Genomic DNA, 16,719 nt, shown 5'->3' on the forward strand with positions numbered 1-16,719 from the left:
TGAGCGCAATATTCCGGTCCAATTGAAGCATTTGCTGTTGAATACTCTGTTCCGATTCCAACATCTGCTGTGGAATACTCTGCTCCTATAGCGACATCTTTACCTTGAGTGCAATATTCTGGTTCAACTGAAGTATTTGCCGTGGAAATCTCTGTTTCCATTGCAGCATCTGCCGTGGAATATTCTGTTCCTGAAGCAACATCTTTACCTTGAGTACAATATTTTGGTCCAACTGAAGCATTCGCTGTTAATTGCTCTGTTCCTATAGCGATATCTTTACCTTGAGTGCAATATTCCGGTCCAACTGTAGCATCTCCCGTGGAATATTCTGTTCCGATTCCAACAGATGCTGTGGAATATTCTGTTCCTATAGCGACATCTTTACTTTGAGTGCAATATTCTGGTCCAACTGAGGCATTTGCTGTTAAATGCTCTGTTCCTATAGCGACATCTTTAACTTGAGTTGAAAATTCTGGTCCAACTGAAGCATTTGCTATTGAAAACGCTGTTCCGATTGCAGCATCTACTGTGGAAAGCTGTGTTCCTATAGCAACATCTTTACCTTGAGTAGAAAATTCTGGTTCAAATGAAAAATCTGCTGTTGAATACTCTGTTCCCATTGCAGTATCTACCGTGGAGTACTCTGTTCCTATAGCGACATTTTTACCTCGAGTGCAATATTTTGGTCCAACTGAAGCATTTGCTGTTGAATACTTTGTTCCTATTGCAGCATCTGCTGTGGAATACTCTGTTTCTATAGCGACATCTTTACCTTGAGTTGAATACTCCGGTCCAACTGAAGCATTTACTGTTGAATACTCTGTTCCTATTGCAGCATCTACCGTGTAATACTCTGTTCCTATAGCAACATCTTTACGTTGAGTGCAAAAATCCTTTCCATCTGAAGCATTTTCTATTGAAAATTCTGTTCCAATTGCAACATCTGCCGTAGAATACTCTGTTCCTATAGCGACATCTTTTCCTTGAGTGCAATATTTTGGTCCTACAGAAGCATTTGCTGTTGAATACTCTGTTCCGATTGCAGCATCAGCCGTGTAATACTCTGTTCCGATTGCAACATCTGCTGTGGAATACTCTGTTCCTATTGCAGCATCTACCGTGTAATACTCTGTTCCTATAGCAACATCTTTATTTTGAGTGCAAAAATCCTTTCCAACTGAAGCATTTGCTGTTGAATACTTTGTTCCTATTGCAGCATCTGTTGTGGAATACTCTGTTCCTATAGCGACATCTTTTCCTTGATTGCAATATTCTGGTCCTACAGAAGCATTTGCTGTTGAATACTCTTTTCCGATTGCAGCATCTGCCGTGTAATACTCTGTTCCAATTGCAACATCTGCCGTGGAATACTCTGTTCCTATAGCGACATCTTTACTTTGAGTGCAATATTCCTTTCCAACTGAAGCATTTACCGTTGAATATTCTGTTCCAATTGCAACATCTGCCGTGGAATTCTCTGTTCCTATAGCGACATCTTTTCCTTGAGTGCAACATTCTGGTCCAACTGAAGCATTTGCTGTTAAATACTCTGTTCCTATTGCAGCATCTACCGTGTAATACTCTGTTCCTATAGCAACATCTTTACTTTGAGTGCAAAAATCCTTTCCAACTGAAGCATTTGCTGTTGAATACTTTGTTCCTATTGCAGCATCTGTTGTGGAATACTCTGTTCCTATAGCGACATCGTTTCCTTGATTGCAATATTCTGGTCCTACAGAAGCATTTGCTGTTGAATACTCTGTTCTTATTGCAGCATCTACCGTGTAAAACTCTGTTCCTATAGCAACATCTTTACTTTGAGTGCAATATTCCTTTCCAACTGAAGCATTTACCGTTGAATATTCTGTTCCAATTGCAACATCTGCCGTAGAATACTCTGTTCCTATAGCGATATCTTTTCCTTGAGTGCAATATTCTGGTCCAACTGAAGCATTTGCTGTTGAATACTCTGTTCCGATTGCAGCATCTGCCGTGGAATTCTCTGTTCCTATAGCGACATCTTTTCCTTGAGTGCAACATTCTGGTCCAACTGAAGCATTTGCTGTTAAATACTCTGTTCCTATTGCAGCATCTACCGTGTAATACTCTGTTCCTATAGCAACATCTTTACTTTGAGTGCAAAAATCCTTTCCAACTGAAGCATTTGCTGTTGAATACTTTGTTCCTATTGCAGCATCTGTTGTGGAATACTCTGTTCCTATAGCGACATCGTTTCCTTGATTGCAATATTCTGGTCCTACAGAAGCATTTGCTGTTGAATACTCTGTTCTTATTGCAGCATCTACCGTGTAAAACTCTGTTCCTATAGCAACATCTTTACTTTGAGTGCAATATTCCTTTCCAACTGAAGCATTTACCGTTGAATATTCTGTTCCAATTGCAACATCTGCCGTAGAATACTCTGTTCCTATAGCGATATCTTTTCCTTGAGTGCAATATTCTGGTCCAACTGAAGCATTTGCTGTTGAATACTCTGTTCCGATTACAGCATCTGTCGTGAAAAAGCCTGTTTCTATAGCCACATCTTTACCGTGGGTGCAAAATTCCGGTCCAACTGAAGCATCTACCATGGAATACTCTGTTCCCATTGCAGCATCTGCCTTGGAATAGTCTGTTCCTATAGCGACATCTTTACCTTGGGTGCAATATTCCGGTCCAACTGAAGCATCTACCATGGAATACTCTGTTCCCATTGCAGTATCTGCCGTGGAATACTCTGTTCCTATAGCGACATCTTTACCTTGTTTGCAATATTCTGGTCCAACTGAAGCATTTGCTGTTGAAGATTTTGCTCCAATTGCAACATCTGCTGTAGAATACTCTGTTCCTATAGCGACATCTTTTCCTTGAGTGCAATATTCTGGTCCAATTGAAGCATTTGCTGTTAAGGACTCTGTTCCTATTGCAACATCATTACTTTGAGTGCAATATTCCGGTCCAACTGAAGCATTTGCTGTTGAATATTCTGTTCCAATTACAACATCTGCCGTAGAATACTCTGTCCCTATAGCGACATCTTTTCCTTGAGTGCAATATTCTGGTCCAATTGAAGCATTAGCTGTTGAATACTCTGTTCCGATTGCAACATCTGTCGTGAAAAAAACTGTTTCTATAGCCACATCTTTACCTTGGGTGCAAAATTCCGGTCCAACTGAAGCATCTACCATGGAATACTCTGTTCCCATTGCAGCATCTGCCGTGGAATAGTCTGTTCCTATAGCGACATCTTTACCTTGAGTGCAATATTCTGGTCCAACCGAAGCATTTGCTGTTGAATACTCTGTTCCCATTGCAGCATCTGCCGTGGAATAGTCTGTTCCTATAGCGACATCTTTACCTTGAGTGCAATATTCTGGTCCAACTGAAGCATTTGCTGTTGAATACTCTGTTCCCATTGCAGCATCTGCCGTGGAATAGTCTGGTCCTATAGCGACATCTTTACCTTGAGTGCAATATTCTGGTGCAACTGAAGCATTAGCTGTTGAATACTCTGTTCCGATTGCAGCATCTGTCGTGAAAAAGCCTGTTTCTATAGCCACATCTTTACCGTGGGTGCAAAATTCCGGTCCAACTGAAGCATCTACCATGGAATACTCTGTTCCCATTGCAGCATCTGCCTTGGAATAGTCTGTTCCTATAGCGACATCTTTACCTTGTGTGCAATATTCTGGTCCAACTGAAGCATTTGCTGTTGAAGATTTTGCTCCAATTGCAACATCTGCTGTAGAATACTCTGTTCCTATAGCGACATCTTTTCCTTGAGTGCAATATTCTGGTCCAATTGAAGCATTTGCTGTTAAGGACTCTGTTCCTATTGCAACATCATTACTTTGAGTGCAATATTCCGGTACAACTGAAGCATTTGCTGTTGAATATTCTGTTCCAATTACAACATCTGCCGTAGAATACTCTGTCCCTATAGCGACATCTTTTCCTTGAGTGCAATATTCTGGTCCAATTGAAGCATTAGCTGTTGAATACTCTGTTCCGATTGCAACATCTGTCGTGAAAAAACTGTTTCTATAGCCACATCTTTACCTTGGGTGCAAAATTCCGGTCCAACTGAAGCATCTACCATGGAATACTCTGTTCCCATTGCAGCATCTGCCGTGGAATAGTCTGTTCCTATAGCGACATCTTTACCTTGAGTGCAATATTCTGGTCCAACCGAAGCATTTGCTGTTGAATACTCTGTTCCCATTGCAACATCTGCCGTGGAATAGTCTGTTCCTATAGCGACATCTTTACCTTGAGTGCAATATTCTGGTCCAACTGAAGCATTTGCTGTTGAATACTCTGTTCCCATTGCAGCATCTGCCGTGGAATAGTCTGTTCCTATAGCGACATCTTTACCTTGAGTGCAATATTCTGGTCCAACTGAAGCATTAGCTGTTGAATACTCTGTTCCGATTGCAACATCTGTCGTGAAAAAAACTGTTTCTATAGCCATATCTTTACCTTGGGTGCAAAATTCCGGTCCAACTGAAGCATCTACCATGGAATACTCTGTTCCCATTGCAGCATCTGCCGTGGAATACTCTGTTCCTATAGCGACATCTTTACCTTGAGTGCAATATTCTGGCCCAACTGAAGCATTCGCTGTTGAGTACTCTGTTCCAATTGCATCATCTGCCGTAGAATACTCTGTCCCTATAGCGACATCTTTATCTTGAGTGCAATATTCTGGTCCAATTGAAGCATTTGCCATGGAATACTCTGTTCCCATTGCAGCATCTGCCGTGGAATTATCTGTTTCTATAGCCACATCTTTTCCTTGGGTGCAAAATTCCGGTCCAACTGAAGCATCTGCCGTGGAATACTCTCTCCTTATTACAGCATCTGCCGTGGAATACTCTGTTCCTATAGCGACATCCTTGCCTTGAGTGCAATATTCTGCCCCAACTGAAGCATTTGCTGTTGAATACTCTGTACCTATAGCGACATCTGTACCTTTAGTGCAATATTCCGGTCCAACTAAAGCATCTGCCGTGGAATACTCTGTGCCCATTGCAGCATCTGCCGTGGAATACTCTGTTCCTATAGCGACATCTTTACCTTGAGTGAAATATACCGGTCCAACTGAAGCATCTGTTACCATTGCAACATCTGCCGTGGAAAACTTTGTTCCTATAGCAACATCTATACCTTGAGTGGAACATTCCGGTCCAACTGCAGTGGAATATACTCTTCCTATCGCAGCATCTGCAGTAGAATACTCTTTGCCTATATTTGCTGTATGTGCGGTATAATTTTCTGTTTCCATTGCAACATCTGCTGTGGCATACTTGTTTCTTATTGTGGAATCTTTGCTTGTAGTGCAGTACTCTACTCCAATACTGGCAGCAATCTGTGCTTCACATGTTAACTTCTCAAGTGTATCACTCACAAAATACATGGCTGAGATATCTTCCATACTTTTCTCGGTTTCTGCTTTTTTTACTTCACTTGCAAAAAATATGTCCATGGCACTTAAATGTTCCTCAGAATGACGCTGGAGTGGACCAAACCCATCCGGGGACAAAGTGGGCCATTGGAATATTTCTTCACGATCGGGCACCTTGTCTGTTGTTAATATTAGCTGATCTTGAGTGGTATCATCATGATCATATTTCGGATCATGTCCAATACTTCTTTCACTCAACATTTTTTCGATTGTATCATTTACTAATGGCGTAATAGGCTCATCCTGCAAACGGTTTGATCGTTTTGTCTTCGTGCCAAAAATGGTCTCTTTACTATTGTTCATTACCTTTGAGATTGCACCGGCTTCTTCCAACTTCTCACTAATCGACGCCTTGTGTATTGGATCGGTGTGGTCTTTTTCGTCAGGAACATGTTCTCCAACTTGACACACAGTAGATGTTTGTCTTGATGACATTGTATGTGCGTTTGTTATCTGCTTAAAAGGTAATACACCTCTACCTACATTATCTCTACGATCTTGAAATGACTCAGAAACACTGGGGAACCTTTCAAGATGGTCTTGACTTCCATTTTCGTCAGCTGTCATCTCATTGGTTGTTTGTATGGCCGAAACCTGTTTTGCTTCATAGTCCAACTTCATAGCAACATCCGCATAACTTATTAGCTTCTCTAATGTATCATTAACTAAGGACATCACGGACAGATCTTCAGAACTTACTGGGCTTTTCACATTGTCATCGGCTTTAAATTCAGATCCAGCACTCTCAATATCATTTAGTTGCTCGGTCAGTTCGATGGCTTCTGAAGGCCACTGAACTGCAGCTGCGTCACTTGTAATATCTGCAAAACTAAGTAACTTTCCTAGTGTATCATTAACTACAGACATTGCAGAAAGATCGTCAGCACTCAATGCGGGGTTCTTGTGATCTTGGCAAACAGAATCATCCTGAATTTCCCTAATGCTACGTGTGGTGCTAAGGTCTGGAATTGGACTGACCTCTACTGCGTCAGCATCGTGCAGAGTCCTATTCATAGTGGGTGAAGTACTACCATCTGGAACTCCATTCATTTCTAATGAAGAGCTATTGTAGACAAGTCTGTACTTTTCTCGATCTGTTAATGTGATTTTAATCTCTGGGATATCGTAAGTCCTGGGACCCATTATAAAATCAGGGCAACTTGTCGACTTCTCTAGTGTGGAATCGACAAATGACCTACTATTTTCTTGACTAGCATACACCTTTGGAGTGCCTAAAGTCTTGAAACTTGCATCTTTCGAGTTTGCATCGACTTTACATTGCCTCGGCAGTTGATATTCTGGGGTTTCCTGACGCATGACGTTATCCCGGGAGATATCGTCAGTTTGGTTCACGTCACGCAAAATGATAGCTGGTTCTTCAGTGGCATTCAAGTCGAGTCTGTCTGTTAGATTGGAGATTTGTATATCGTGATCATAACTGATAGTTTGCAATTGTTTAATTATGTCTGTGGCATTTTCGTAGCTTGCTTGTTTTTCAATGAAACCTTTTTCCCAAGATTGATCTTGAAAGATACCTTCTCCAGATGTCAAAACACCATCAAAGTCTGCGATGCTTTCGGGTGAACTTTCAAATCTGTTTTTGCTTTCTTGATGTTCAATGAAAACGTTTTCCCACGATAGTTCTGTAGTTTGGTTTGTGTCACGCGATCCAGAATCTGCGTCATTCCCTGTCACGTTGTTAAGTTTATTTTGGTCAACGAAGTCTAGATCCGGATATTGATATTCTACATTAGTGACATTGTCAAATGTGTCCCTGCTTTCTTGGTGCTTGATAAAAAGGTGTTCCCAGGACATGTCGCGAGTTTCCTTTGCGTCATATGGGGCTGAATCATCTCTTTCTTTTATAATGTTTTCTTGAAAGCCGCCTTTCTCCTGTTTATCTGATGTTGGTGTAGATGTGTCCTTCACGCGCATTACAAAGTCATCGTATCCAAAGCGCTCTGAAGAAATGTTTACGTTCTCTATTTCACTGGTACTTTCGTCTGTAACAAACATACGAGAATGAAACAAAACAGAGATAGTAACCGTACACGGTTTGATAATGCTTAGCCTATGCCAAAGCAATTTGATTTGTGTAATGTTAGCTTTGAAAGGGAGACATTAATGGCTGAAACAGGATTTGAACAGCGGCGAACTCTGGTTTATGTGACAATTCTGTACTATCTGAGCAATCTAGCCCTTAACTATGATCATGATGAACGGTGATCCATTACCAATTTGTATCTTTGGCTGCTCGGGCGCTTGTTGCGGTGTTTTATGGCTCTGATCTTATTTCATTTAATATTGTTCATTAATACCTGATCAGTTTTTCTGTAGATTGTTCACTCTAATTTTCAAAATGTGACACAATAGGCCTATACTAGGCCTATAATGACTATAATCTACTCACCACTGCTTCGCAGACGATCAATTTGACGCTGAAGTAAATCAGCAAAAGGACGGAGTGAATTCTGAAATGTTGGTTTATAACACGTGCTGTAGTACGAAGACTTTTGATACGGCTCTGTGGTGTGATTGGTCTCCTCAAATTTCATTTTAATATTCCTATCATGATCGTCCTGGCTGTCGAATTGACTAGTTTCCACATCCGAATCTTCAGATAAGTCACCAGCAATATCTTCTCCTTCTTCATGTTCGTCCTCGTGCTCGATGTTGTATATTTGTCGACGAATAATTTTGCCAATCAAAGAAAAGGCATTGTGGATGCGAGGACCAGATGGTTCGTAGTTGTCGTCAACATCGTCATCGTCAAATTCATCGATTAAGCTTTCTGACAGGCTGGATCGTGAATATTTTGGGGATGATGATGAAAACCTCCTTTCATCATCAGTTTTCATTGTTGAATGCTGTGGTGATGATATTATCTGTAGTGTTGTTTAAAACATCATCTAATATCCCCCCTAAAAATAAGACCTTTTGAAGCAGGCTAATTTGCCATTGTTATCACCATTTTTTCGGGATCTTTTTGAAATTGTCCAGCCGGTCGAAGTTACAGCACTCAGATTTTTGTTTTGACAGGTGTTACTACGCAATGAAGCGCAGTGCGCGAACAATGCAACGCGTGATGCGGATTTTCCCACGCGACGTTAAGTGACACACGCAATGACGCACTGTGCGCACATCACTATACGCGTCATTGCCACTTTTCATTGAAATGCTGGTTTTTCACCAAGGTGGACCTATCATGTGAATTAGACCAGATTTCATTATTTAAATAAAATTGTGCAGTTTATTATGCCTGTATTTTTAATATTTCTTCAGAATCTTGCTCGTGTTGCTACCATCTGGATGGACGAATACAGGGATTATGTCTACATCAGTAGACCCCGTTTACAAGCAGATAATATTAATATTGGAGATATCAAGCCACAACTGATGTTTAGACAAGAAAAGCAATGCAAAGATTTCAACTGGTATATGCAGGAAATCGCCTATGATGTACAGCAGCATTTTCCTCTCCCGCCTTTGTCAGTTCAATTTGGTGAGGTATGCATAGACATAAATATTAGTTGACATTACAATGATATGCCTATCAAAATCAAATGACGGGCTTATTGCGACGATTTTGCTCATCTTTGCCTATAACAATCACATCATGATTATGATAAGATCATAGAACTTGACCAATTCAATTAAGTTATCACATCAAAAAAAGGATGTGCAATTTAAGCGTTGAGAGTTACTGCAACATTTAACCAACGTTGAGCCATAGACAATATACCCTGGAAGATATCTTCCAGGGTCTATGGTTGAGCAAAGTATTCACAGACCTATTACAGTTACCGAACTGAGTAGGCTTACAACTATAGCTAGACTTGAGTTCAATCATCGTTTACGGAGTTAAGGGTTAAAAAAAAGGTTTAGGGTTGGGATAGGGCAGTAATTGTATAGGGCCTAATGATACTAGTTGCGCCCTATTCGGTAATCGCCAGTTTTGCTGGCGTTTTCTCAACAACGTTACCTGTTGCGTCCATTGGTTACCCAACGTTGGCCGGTAAACATAGTATTTATGCAACGTGTTTGCACTGAATATCCTGTGAATTACACAAAGAAACCATCAGCATTCTCTCAATATAATACTATTTTAACCAACCAATGACAATGTATGATTTCATTGCCCGATAACCTTTAATTTAAAATGGCAATTGTGAGCTCATTTTAAGAATTAACCAACTTGGATCACATTAGAAACAATTGTCACTTATGACACATAAAAGGTTTCAGCTTGAGAAGTATCGAAAATTGAATTGTTTTAGCTAATAACCTTTACTATTTTACCAGCTTTATTTGTGTTTGTGTGCTTGTTTGTTCTCATTTATAAGATTCGAGTTTTGAGTCACGACGTTTGCCTAGATACAAAGGGTAAGGAACCAGCGAAAGAAGGAACACCGCTTAGTCTATTCAAATGCCATGGGCTTGGAGGAAACCAGGTACGAAGTAAATAGCTTCATAACTTGGCAGCAGTGGCGTGCGCATTTGCAATTTGCGCACAACGCATTTGCAATCAAAGAAGTATTAACTTTTTGAAGCGTTTTTAATGTTGCCTATAAAAACTATAATTATCATCACCCTTCTCACGTATACCACTTATGATTGGTAAAGCAACACTTGTATTTTATTTATGGCTTAAACTGAAAGTCCGAGAGAAGTTCGGTATAGAATCAATATTTCTTGTTGGCATTAGATCCAATGAGACGTCAACAATTATTTTCCTTCTTTTTTCCGTAGTTGTTTCGTTTGACGACTGCTGGTGATATTCGTGTTAATGGCTATTGTTTGGGTCAGCACATTAGTGGTGAACCTAGAGTGATGTTAACCAATTGTCGTGATAGGCAAGCCATCAAGGACTGGACATACGATGAGGTAATAAGTAGGCTTAGCCTACTTTAAATTGACATAAAAGGTTTATGCAGGGTATGGCCGGCAACGGAAAAATACATTTCAATATCAGATTTTGTTCGCCAAAAACACGCCACTAAGCATGCCCATAATTATTCGAAGGTATTTTCTGAAATAGTTTGATACGTTAGTAGGCCGCGCCGTTAAGCCCTATTATTTATAGGCCCCTTACATTCAAATTATGTGCAATGTTCTTTAAGGGGGTACTACACCCCTGGCCAATTTTGTGACTATTTTTGCATTTTTCTCAAATATTATAGCATATTGGTGACAGGTAAGATATGTATATTATAGGGGCAAGGACTACAACTATATGTACTGAAAATTCAGCAACTCAAAGCAAGTAGTTATTGCTTTATTGATCAAATATTGGTTTTCCCTCATTTTTGACTGTAACTCCACAACTGTTGTCAGTGCTGAAATAAAATTTCCAGTGCAGTACTTGCCCCTATAATAACTATACATATCTTACTTGTCCCCAATGCGCTATAATTTGTGAGACAAATGCAAAAATAGGCACAACATTGGGCACTAGTACCCCCTTAATGAAATTTAATAAACTCTCTTTCTCACCCCTTTCTCATTAACCATGTTAACTGTTGATGATTTCAGGATACCATGCATATCAGAAGAAAAGAAGCACACCGATGTCTACAACGATCTGGCTTGGAGGTTCAAGTCCAGTCATGTGCACAAGGAGTAGAAATACAACTATGGACGTTTGAAAACCCATATAAGAGAACATGAACACGTTGTTAGCCTTGTCGGAGAGAGTAGAGAACCGCCGTCCATAAGGGGAACGTTATTGATCTTGTCGGAAAGAGTAGGCCTAGTCCTTACGCGAATAGTGCGTATCTATTACGCTATGATGCGCATGGATGCTTGCAAATAGAGCGAAATACGATCCGAATCATTACAAGCACTGAGTTTCAGAATCATTGCGAGAGCGATATTGTTAGCCATTGGGGTCAAAAAAGAAACATTTATATCATGTTATAGGTTGTGCCAGATTGCAAGTTATGACATCATACGTAACGCAATACCAGTATGCCCCAACTGTTTGGAAGTAGGCCTATCAGCCCTTATTTAGTCATGATCATCCTTGCTTGAACTCCTTACAGCGTGCATTTGGAAAATATGATCAAATCTCTTTTCAATCAATATTTTTGTGATTCTAATTGAATTTGATTCCGTTTCCACGTATGTTATTATGTTATGATGAAAAACTATGGATTGCGATATTCTCTTTTGATAATTTTTTTTAATCAATAGGCCTACTAAGAAAACTTATTCTAAAAAATCCATTCATATAATGCGTATTCGGTACTTTCGTAAGCAAAATTTGTTCTTTTTTTACTTGCAGTCATATGTCGCTATGTTGTTTGAGAGCGGGGGCAGAGGGGGGAGGGAGAATGAGAGGGGGAGAGAGAAAAGGTGGGAGGGGAGAGAGATAACAAGTATACGGTATTATATTTGAAAGAGACAAAATAAATTTAGTAACCAAACACAATCCGATAATTTGTTTGTTTGTTTGTTTGTATGCTTGTTTAAAGGAACACTTACTCAACCAAGGGTCTTAAGTCCGAAAAGTAGTAGAATATGTAGATTGAGAAGAGAATTATGGTGACTCGCATTACACTTTGTCTTGAACAAAAAACATGCAATAAAATCTTAATGAAGATAAGTAAAGGAGATCCAAAATATAGATCACAAATTATACAAAAAAAAGGCATAAACTTGACTAATTATGTTGTTTTTTTGAAGAAAAATATCAGTTTTTATACCCAAAATGCCATAATGATCCATTCTAAATATTCCATGTAGTTTGTATTTTGATTAAAATTCATTTTAGTGCCATTGCAGCCTGAATTATTGACATACGGAAAAGTATTTTTATTTTTATTTAAAAAATTAATAGCAATTGCTATTTTCCAGACGCTGTTACCCACGAATCCGTCCGAGATCCTCATCCTGCGACGAGACACAAAAATCTAACTTTATATTTATATGAAACATTTATTCTAATCTTTCGAAATAATACAGTAATGTTAAATGACAGCCACTTTGGAAAGAGTTCGAAGAATTGACACAATCTTAACTGTACACCTGGTTCTTTCTTAAAATTTGTAATAACCAAAATATTTCTCTGTAGATGTAATAAATTCTATTTTACGTTCAAAGTCTTCACCGATTTCTAGTGTATATGAGTCACACATAAAATATTGAAAGATATTAAAGAAAGTGAAATTTTATGGCGTGCAACAAGTGAAAAAGGCTTGAATTCGTGGGTAACATGCATATGCGCATTTAACACTTTATTTGGTCTAGCAAGAAAAGTTATTTTTCAATCCGATGGCACTTCCACCTGATGATTCACTAGATATGATCGTCTCATTTGATAAGTCTAGAATTGAAAAGGAAAACATTTTCAAAATGGCCCCCAGAGAGAATTTTGTCCCGCTTTGGCTGGAATTGACCATATATTGAAAATAAAATGGAAATAAAAGTAAATAGGGCCATTACTCATCTAATCATTTATTTTTAATATTGTGGCCAATTTGACTTTCAAGCCTTCCGAATTCGGCACATTTACACTACATGCAATCATAAGAAAATGGTCAACTTTGGGCTTGTCATTTTATATGAAGTCAACCTATACAATTACTGGGACTTAACAAAGTTGTAATTTAAGACTAGTAGTTATATAAAAGTGATGTTTTATAAATGGACCACATGGACTTTGGGCCCCCTAAAAATGTTGAATTTGCAATAAATTTCATCTTCGTGAGGGCGCTGTTCCAAATGTAAATGAGTTGTGACCTCAATTTTTTGGATATGCATTGTATTTATCCTATATATAACATCAGTGATAACAAAAAATAATTACTCTGACAAAAAAATGTGAATTTAGGGGGTTCAACTTGCCAGTTTACAAAACATTACATTTTTTCTTGCATATTTAATGACCCCGTGACACAACGCGCAATTACAAAAAAAAAATATTTTTTATTTTTTGACAAATTGGGCATGCAGTTAGTGTGTATACAAAGTTTCAGACCTCTCTTTCTTTTTATAAAGAAGGCACAGACTCCCAAAGATGAAATTGATTTAAAGGGCAACTTTTGGGTCCAAATTTAGACCCCCCTACTCCAACTTTAAATGGCTGCCACAGAAAATTCGTAAGAGCTACAGACCTAAAATTTGCAGGTTTTTAATATTTTTACAGGTACAACATATGACTAAAATATAAAGCAAATCTGAGGGGGTCAGGTGGGGCGTCTCCTTGATTTCATATGGAGTGACCCCTATACATAAAAATGTTGTGTTTTTATCTTTGTACCGCCTATTATCTTTTTTTTTCTTCTTCTTTTTTTTTTTGCTCTTGCAAAAAGTTTTGGGTCAACAAATCACAAATATTTTCGTCGGTACATTTAGGCCCAAAAAATTATTGTTGTGTTGCCCTTAAGTGGGAAAATGGGAAAGTTTGGTCGGACGGTCGGATTTCTTTTTTGTTTTTGTTTTTATTAAACCTTCAGTTTTTAAAAATTCCCTCAAATATTAAATAATGCCAATTAGGGACATTTGTCCATTTTGACTTCTGGATACCTGTTAGACATCAATTAAAAACTAGACTATGCCATAGTCGAATTTTATTAAAAATATGTTATTATTAGTCATGATGAACCCATTTCGTTGAACTCAAAATTATACTGATGTTTATTAAAATTATTAAAAGTATTCAATAGTAAAATGGTCATAAAGAGTTAAAAATATCAGACGATTAGTGACAATAAAAGTAATTGAATGCAACATTATCTTGCATAATTATAACGGCTCACTTTAATACTGAAGATTCTGATTTTGGAATCTACCAGTTTATTGATAGCGAACCCCGAAATTTCGACTATGAACTTTGAATTGTAAGCAGAACTTTACCCCCTGGACTTTGCTCTCTAAAAATACACTGTCAAGCATACTTGTTTATCAGTCCATTAACCACAAGTACGCGCTAGATGTTTGATGAGAGATTAACTTTCGCGTCTACACAAAAGCGCCGCAATGGTAATGGCGCGGGCCCAGACGATTTAAACCATAGCAAGGTATGGGCGACCAATCACAAGGCAGATCCATTTAAAGGTGCATTACATCATGCCCAATTTTAGTTAGGCCAGAAATTGGCCTAACTCTCCATAGAGTCCCGTGTTAAAAATCTTAACCGCAAGGCAATGTCAGTAGTCCAATTGGGAAGCTAACAGAGGGAGTAGGGTGACTGATCAGATGTGAAAATCTATCAATTGTGCACACATTAATTAAATCAGAGTTTTAAGCTCAAATACAATATCCAGAGTATGCACAATGGGCAAGTGGACTACGGGGTAGTCTAATTAAAGACTAGTCTTTCAATAAAATATTTTTTGAACAAATCTGTAAAAATCATCATTCAATAAAAAAATTTGACCCTGATTTTTCAGGATTGAGGGCAGCACAAGTGACAATTTTTTGGCCTTACAAGTTGTGCCCCCCGGTTTCAAAATCCTAGCAACGCACTGCTTTACATAACCCGACTTTTAGAAATATATACAACATTGTGTTTAATACTGGGAAGCCCCTCCCTCTTCCTTTTTGAAAAAAAAGTTCAGTGCGATGAGCATTTTAAAGTGGCCTTTAATAAAAGTAGAGTGGCCAAATAGAATACATACAAACAAACGTTCTCAATTCAGACTATAATATCGTGTGAAATTTCACACCTCGGGTAAAATGGAGTTTTGAGCGACATCTTGTACATACATGGAAGTCATTAACATTAATTATTGTCAATTCTATTATGCCTATGCAACAAGTTAAATATATGGCATCATTAAGTTGCTAGGCACGTATTCACAAGCAAATATCAGTGATAGGCATGATCTGAATATTAATGGCATTGCCGTTCAAGATACGAGGGTCATTCAATAAGTTCTGCCTCCAGGCTCTTGGCTTGTAACTTAATATCTACAAATTTTGGCTTCGATAAGAAATGGCATGATTATACCGTTTGGAATATCGTCTATATACAAGTAAGGACAAGTGTGATCTGTTGTATACCTTTTCCACAATTTTCAGATACCGGTAGGCCTATTTGTAAACGACCTCATAACCAAAATAAGATCTGGCAAACTGGAAACGGTAACAATTCTTACATCATTTACAAAATGCAGGTCTTTATTTATTAAAAAAAATACAACCACACAGATAATTACCACCAATCAACCACATTATCAACACATATGCCTACAAAAGATATATGCATACAAGCAAAACAGATATAAACGTTGGGTCATGGAGGCTATGGACACTAGGAAGGGAAGGGCGCCACCATGAACAGAGATGAAGGTATATATCAACTTTCTCACACTTTTGATGAGCTGCTGTATCTTGTCACAGTTATTAAACCCAATGGGACACAATCAATTGTTAACACCACGTTAACACCATGCAGGAAATCAATAGGAACATAAGTGCACGGTTTATTTTATTGGATCAAAAATAAGAACCGTTTGTCTTTATTCTTCCAATCATGATGAATTTTTTAACCATATACATTTCACTGGAATATCTGACAACTTTTCAGCGTATGCTGAGCATGGGAGGGATCCGGGAATCAGCATGGCGGCATCAGCGTGTATGAAATGACCGTTTAGTTTCTGCATCAAAATTTTGGAATTGTTTTTTCAACAAGAACATCAATTTGATTTGCAGTCTTGTTCTGCTCTTCCTTGCTGAAGCACAGTTCTTTCTGTCTGCTATATCAATTTTGATCAATAAGCTATAAAACCCAAGGTTATATTATAACTTATAAATAATAGGGGTGTAATGAAGAGTTGCTGTTTGCAGAAATATGAGTATTGGGGCAGAATTTTTTGAATGACCCTCGTGTGCCCAAAGGTTTATACTTGTTTTCCAAGTCAAATAATGAAAACAGGCAAGTCATTTAATTACAGTCAACTCAACCTGTTAAAACAACAGTAGACTAACTGTCGTTGAAATAATAAGTCGATTCGATGAGACGTTCAACTAATAGTTATTCTTTAGTCCCACACGTTTTAAATACAAACTTTTTTAGCTACCTCTATATAATTCCGTGACTCACTAAGTTGATAGCTTTGATAGCTAACAAGTCTTCTTGATGTCTTCGAGTCATCGTTTATCACGGAACTCTGCGGAATTCCAGAACGCGACAGTGAAGTGCTAGTTTTGCACATCTGGTGACGACTTCAGCTGGGCCATAAAGAGGACCATCATAGCTTTATATGGTCAAGTTTTGAACTTGGAAAAAGTGATCCCTATCCAAAGTG

The 16,719-nt window shown here is 38.4% G+C and overlaps 1 protein-coding gene across 1 annotated transcript in view; it reads left to right on the forward strand.

The window, feature by feature from the left end:
* Window positions 1–11,905, forward strand: part of LOC140152572 (N-acetylgalactosaminyltransferase 7-like) — a 46,610-nt gene extending 34,705 nt beyond the window's left edge. Inside the window, exons 8-11 of the mRNA XM_072174963.1 lie at window positions 8,747–8,971; window positions 9,808–9,915; window positions 10,214–10,348; window positions 10,997–11,905. Coding sequence (XP_072031064.1) covers window positions 8,747–8,971; window positions 9,808–9,915; window positions 10,214–10,348; window positions 10,997–11,131 — 603 coding nt within the window. The 3' untranslated portion in view covers window positions 11,132–11,905. The remainder of the gene's footprint in view (window positions 1–8,746; window positions 8,972–9,807; window positions 9,916–10,213; window positions 10,349–10,996) is intronic.
* The last annotated feature ends 4,814 nt before the right edge of the window (window positions 11,906–16,719 follow it).

This window comes from Amphiura filiformis, chromosome 5 (assembly GCF_039555335.1).
Source record: "Amphiura filiformis chromosome 5, Afil_fr2py, whole genome shotgun sequence".
In the NCBI taxonomy this organism is placed as follows: Eukaryota; Metazoa; Echinodermata; class Ophiuroidea; order Amphilepidida; family Amphiuridae; genus Amphiura; species Amphiura filiformis.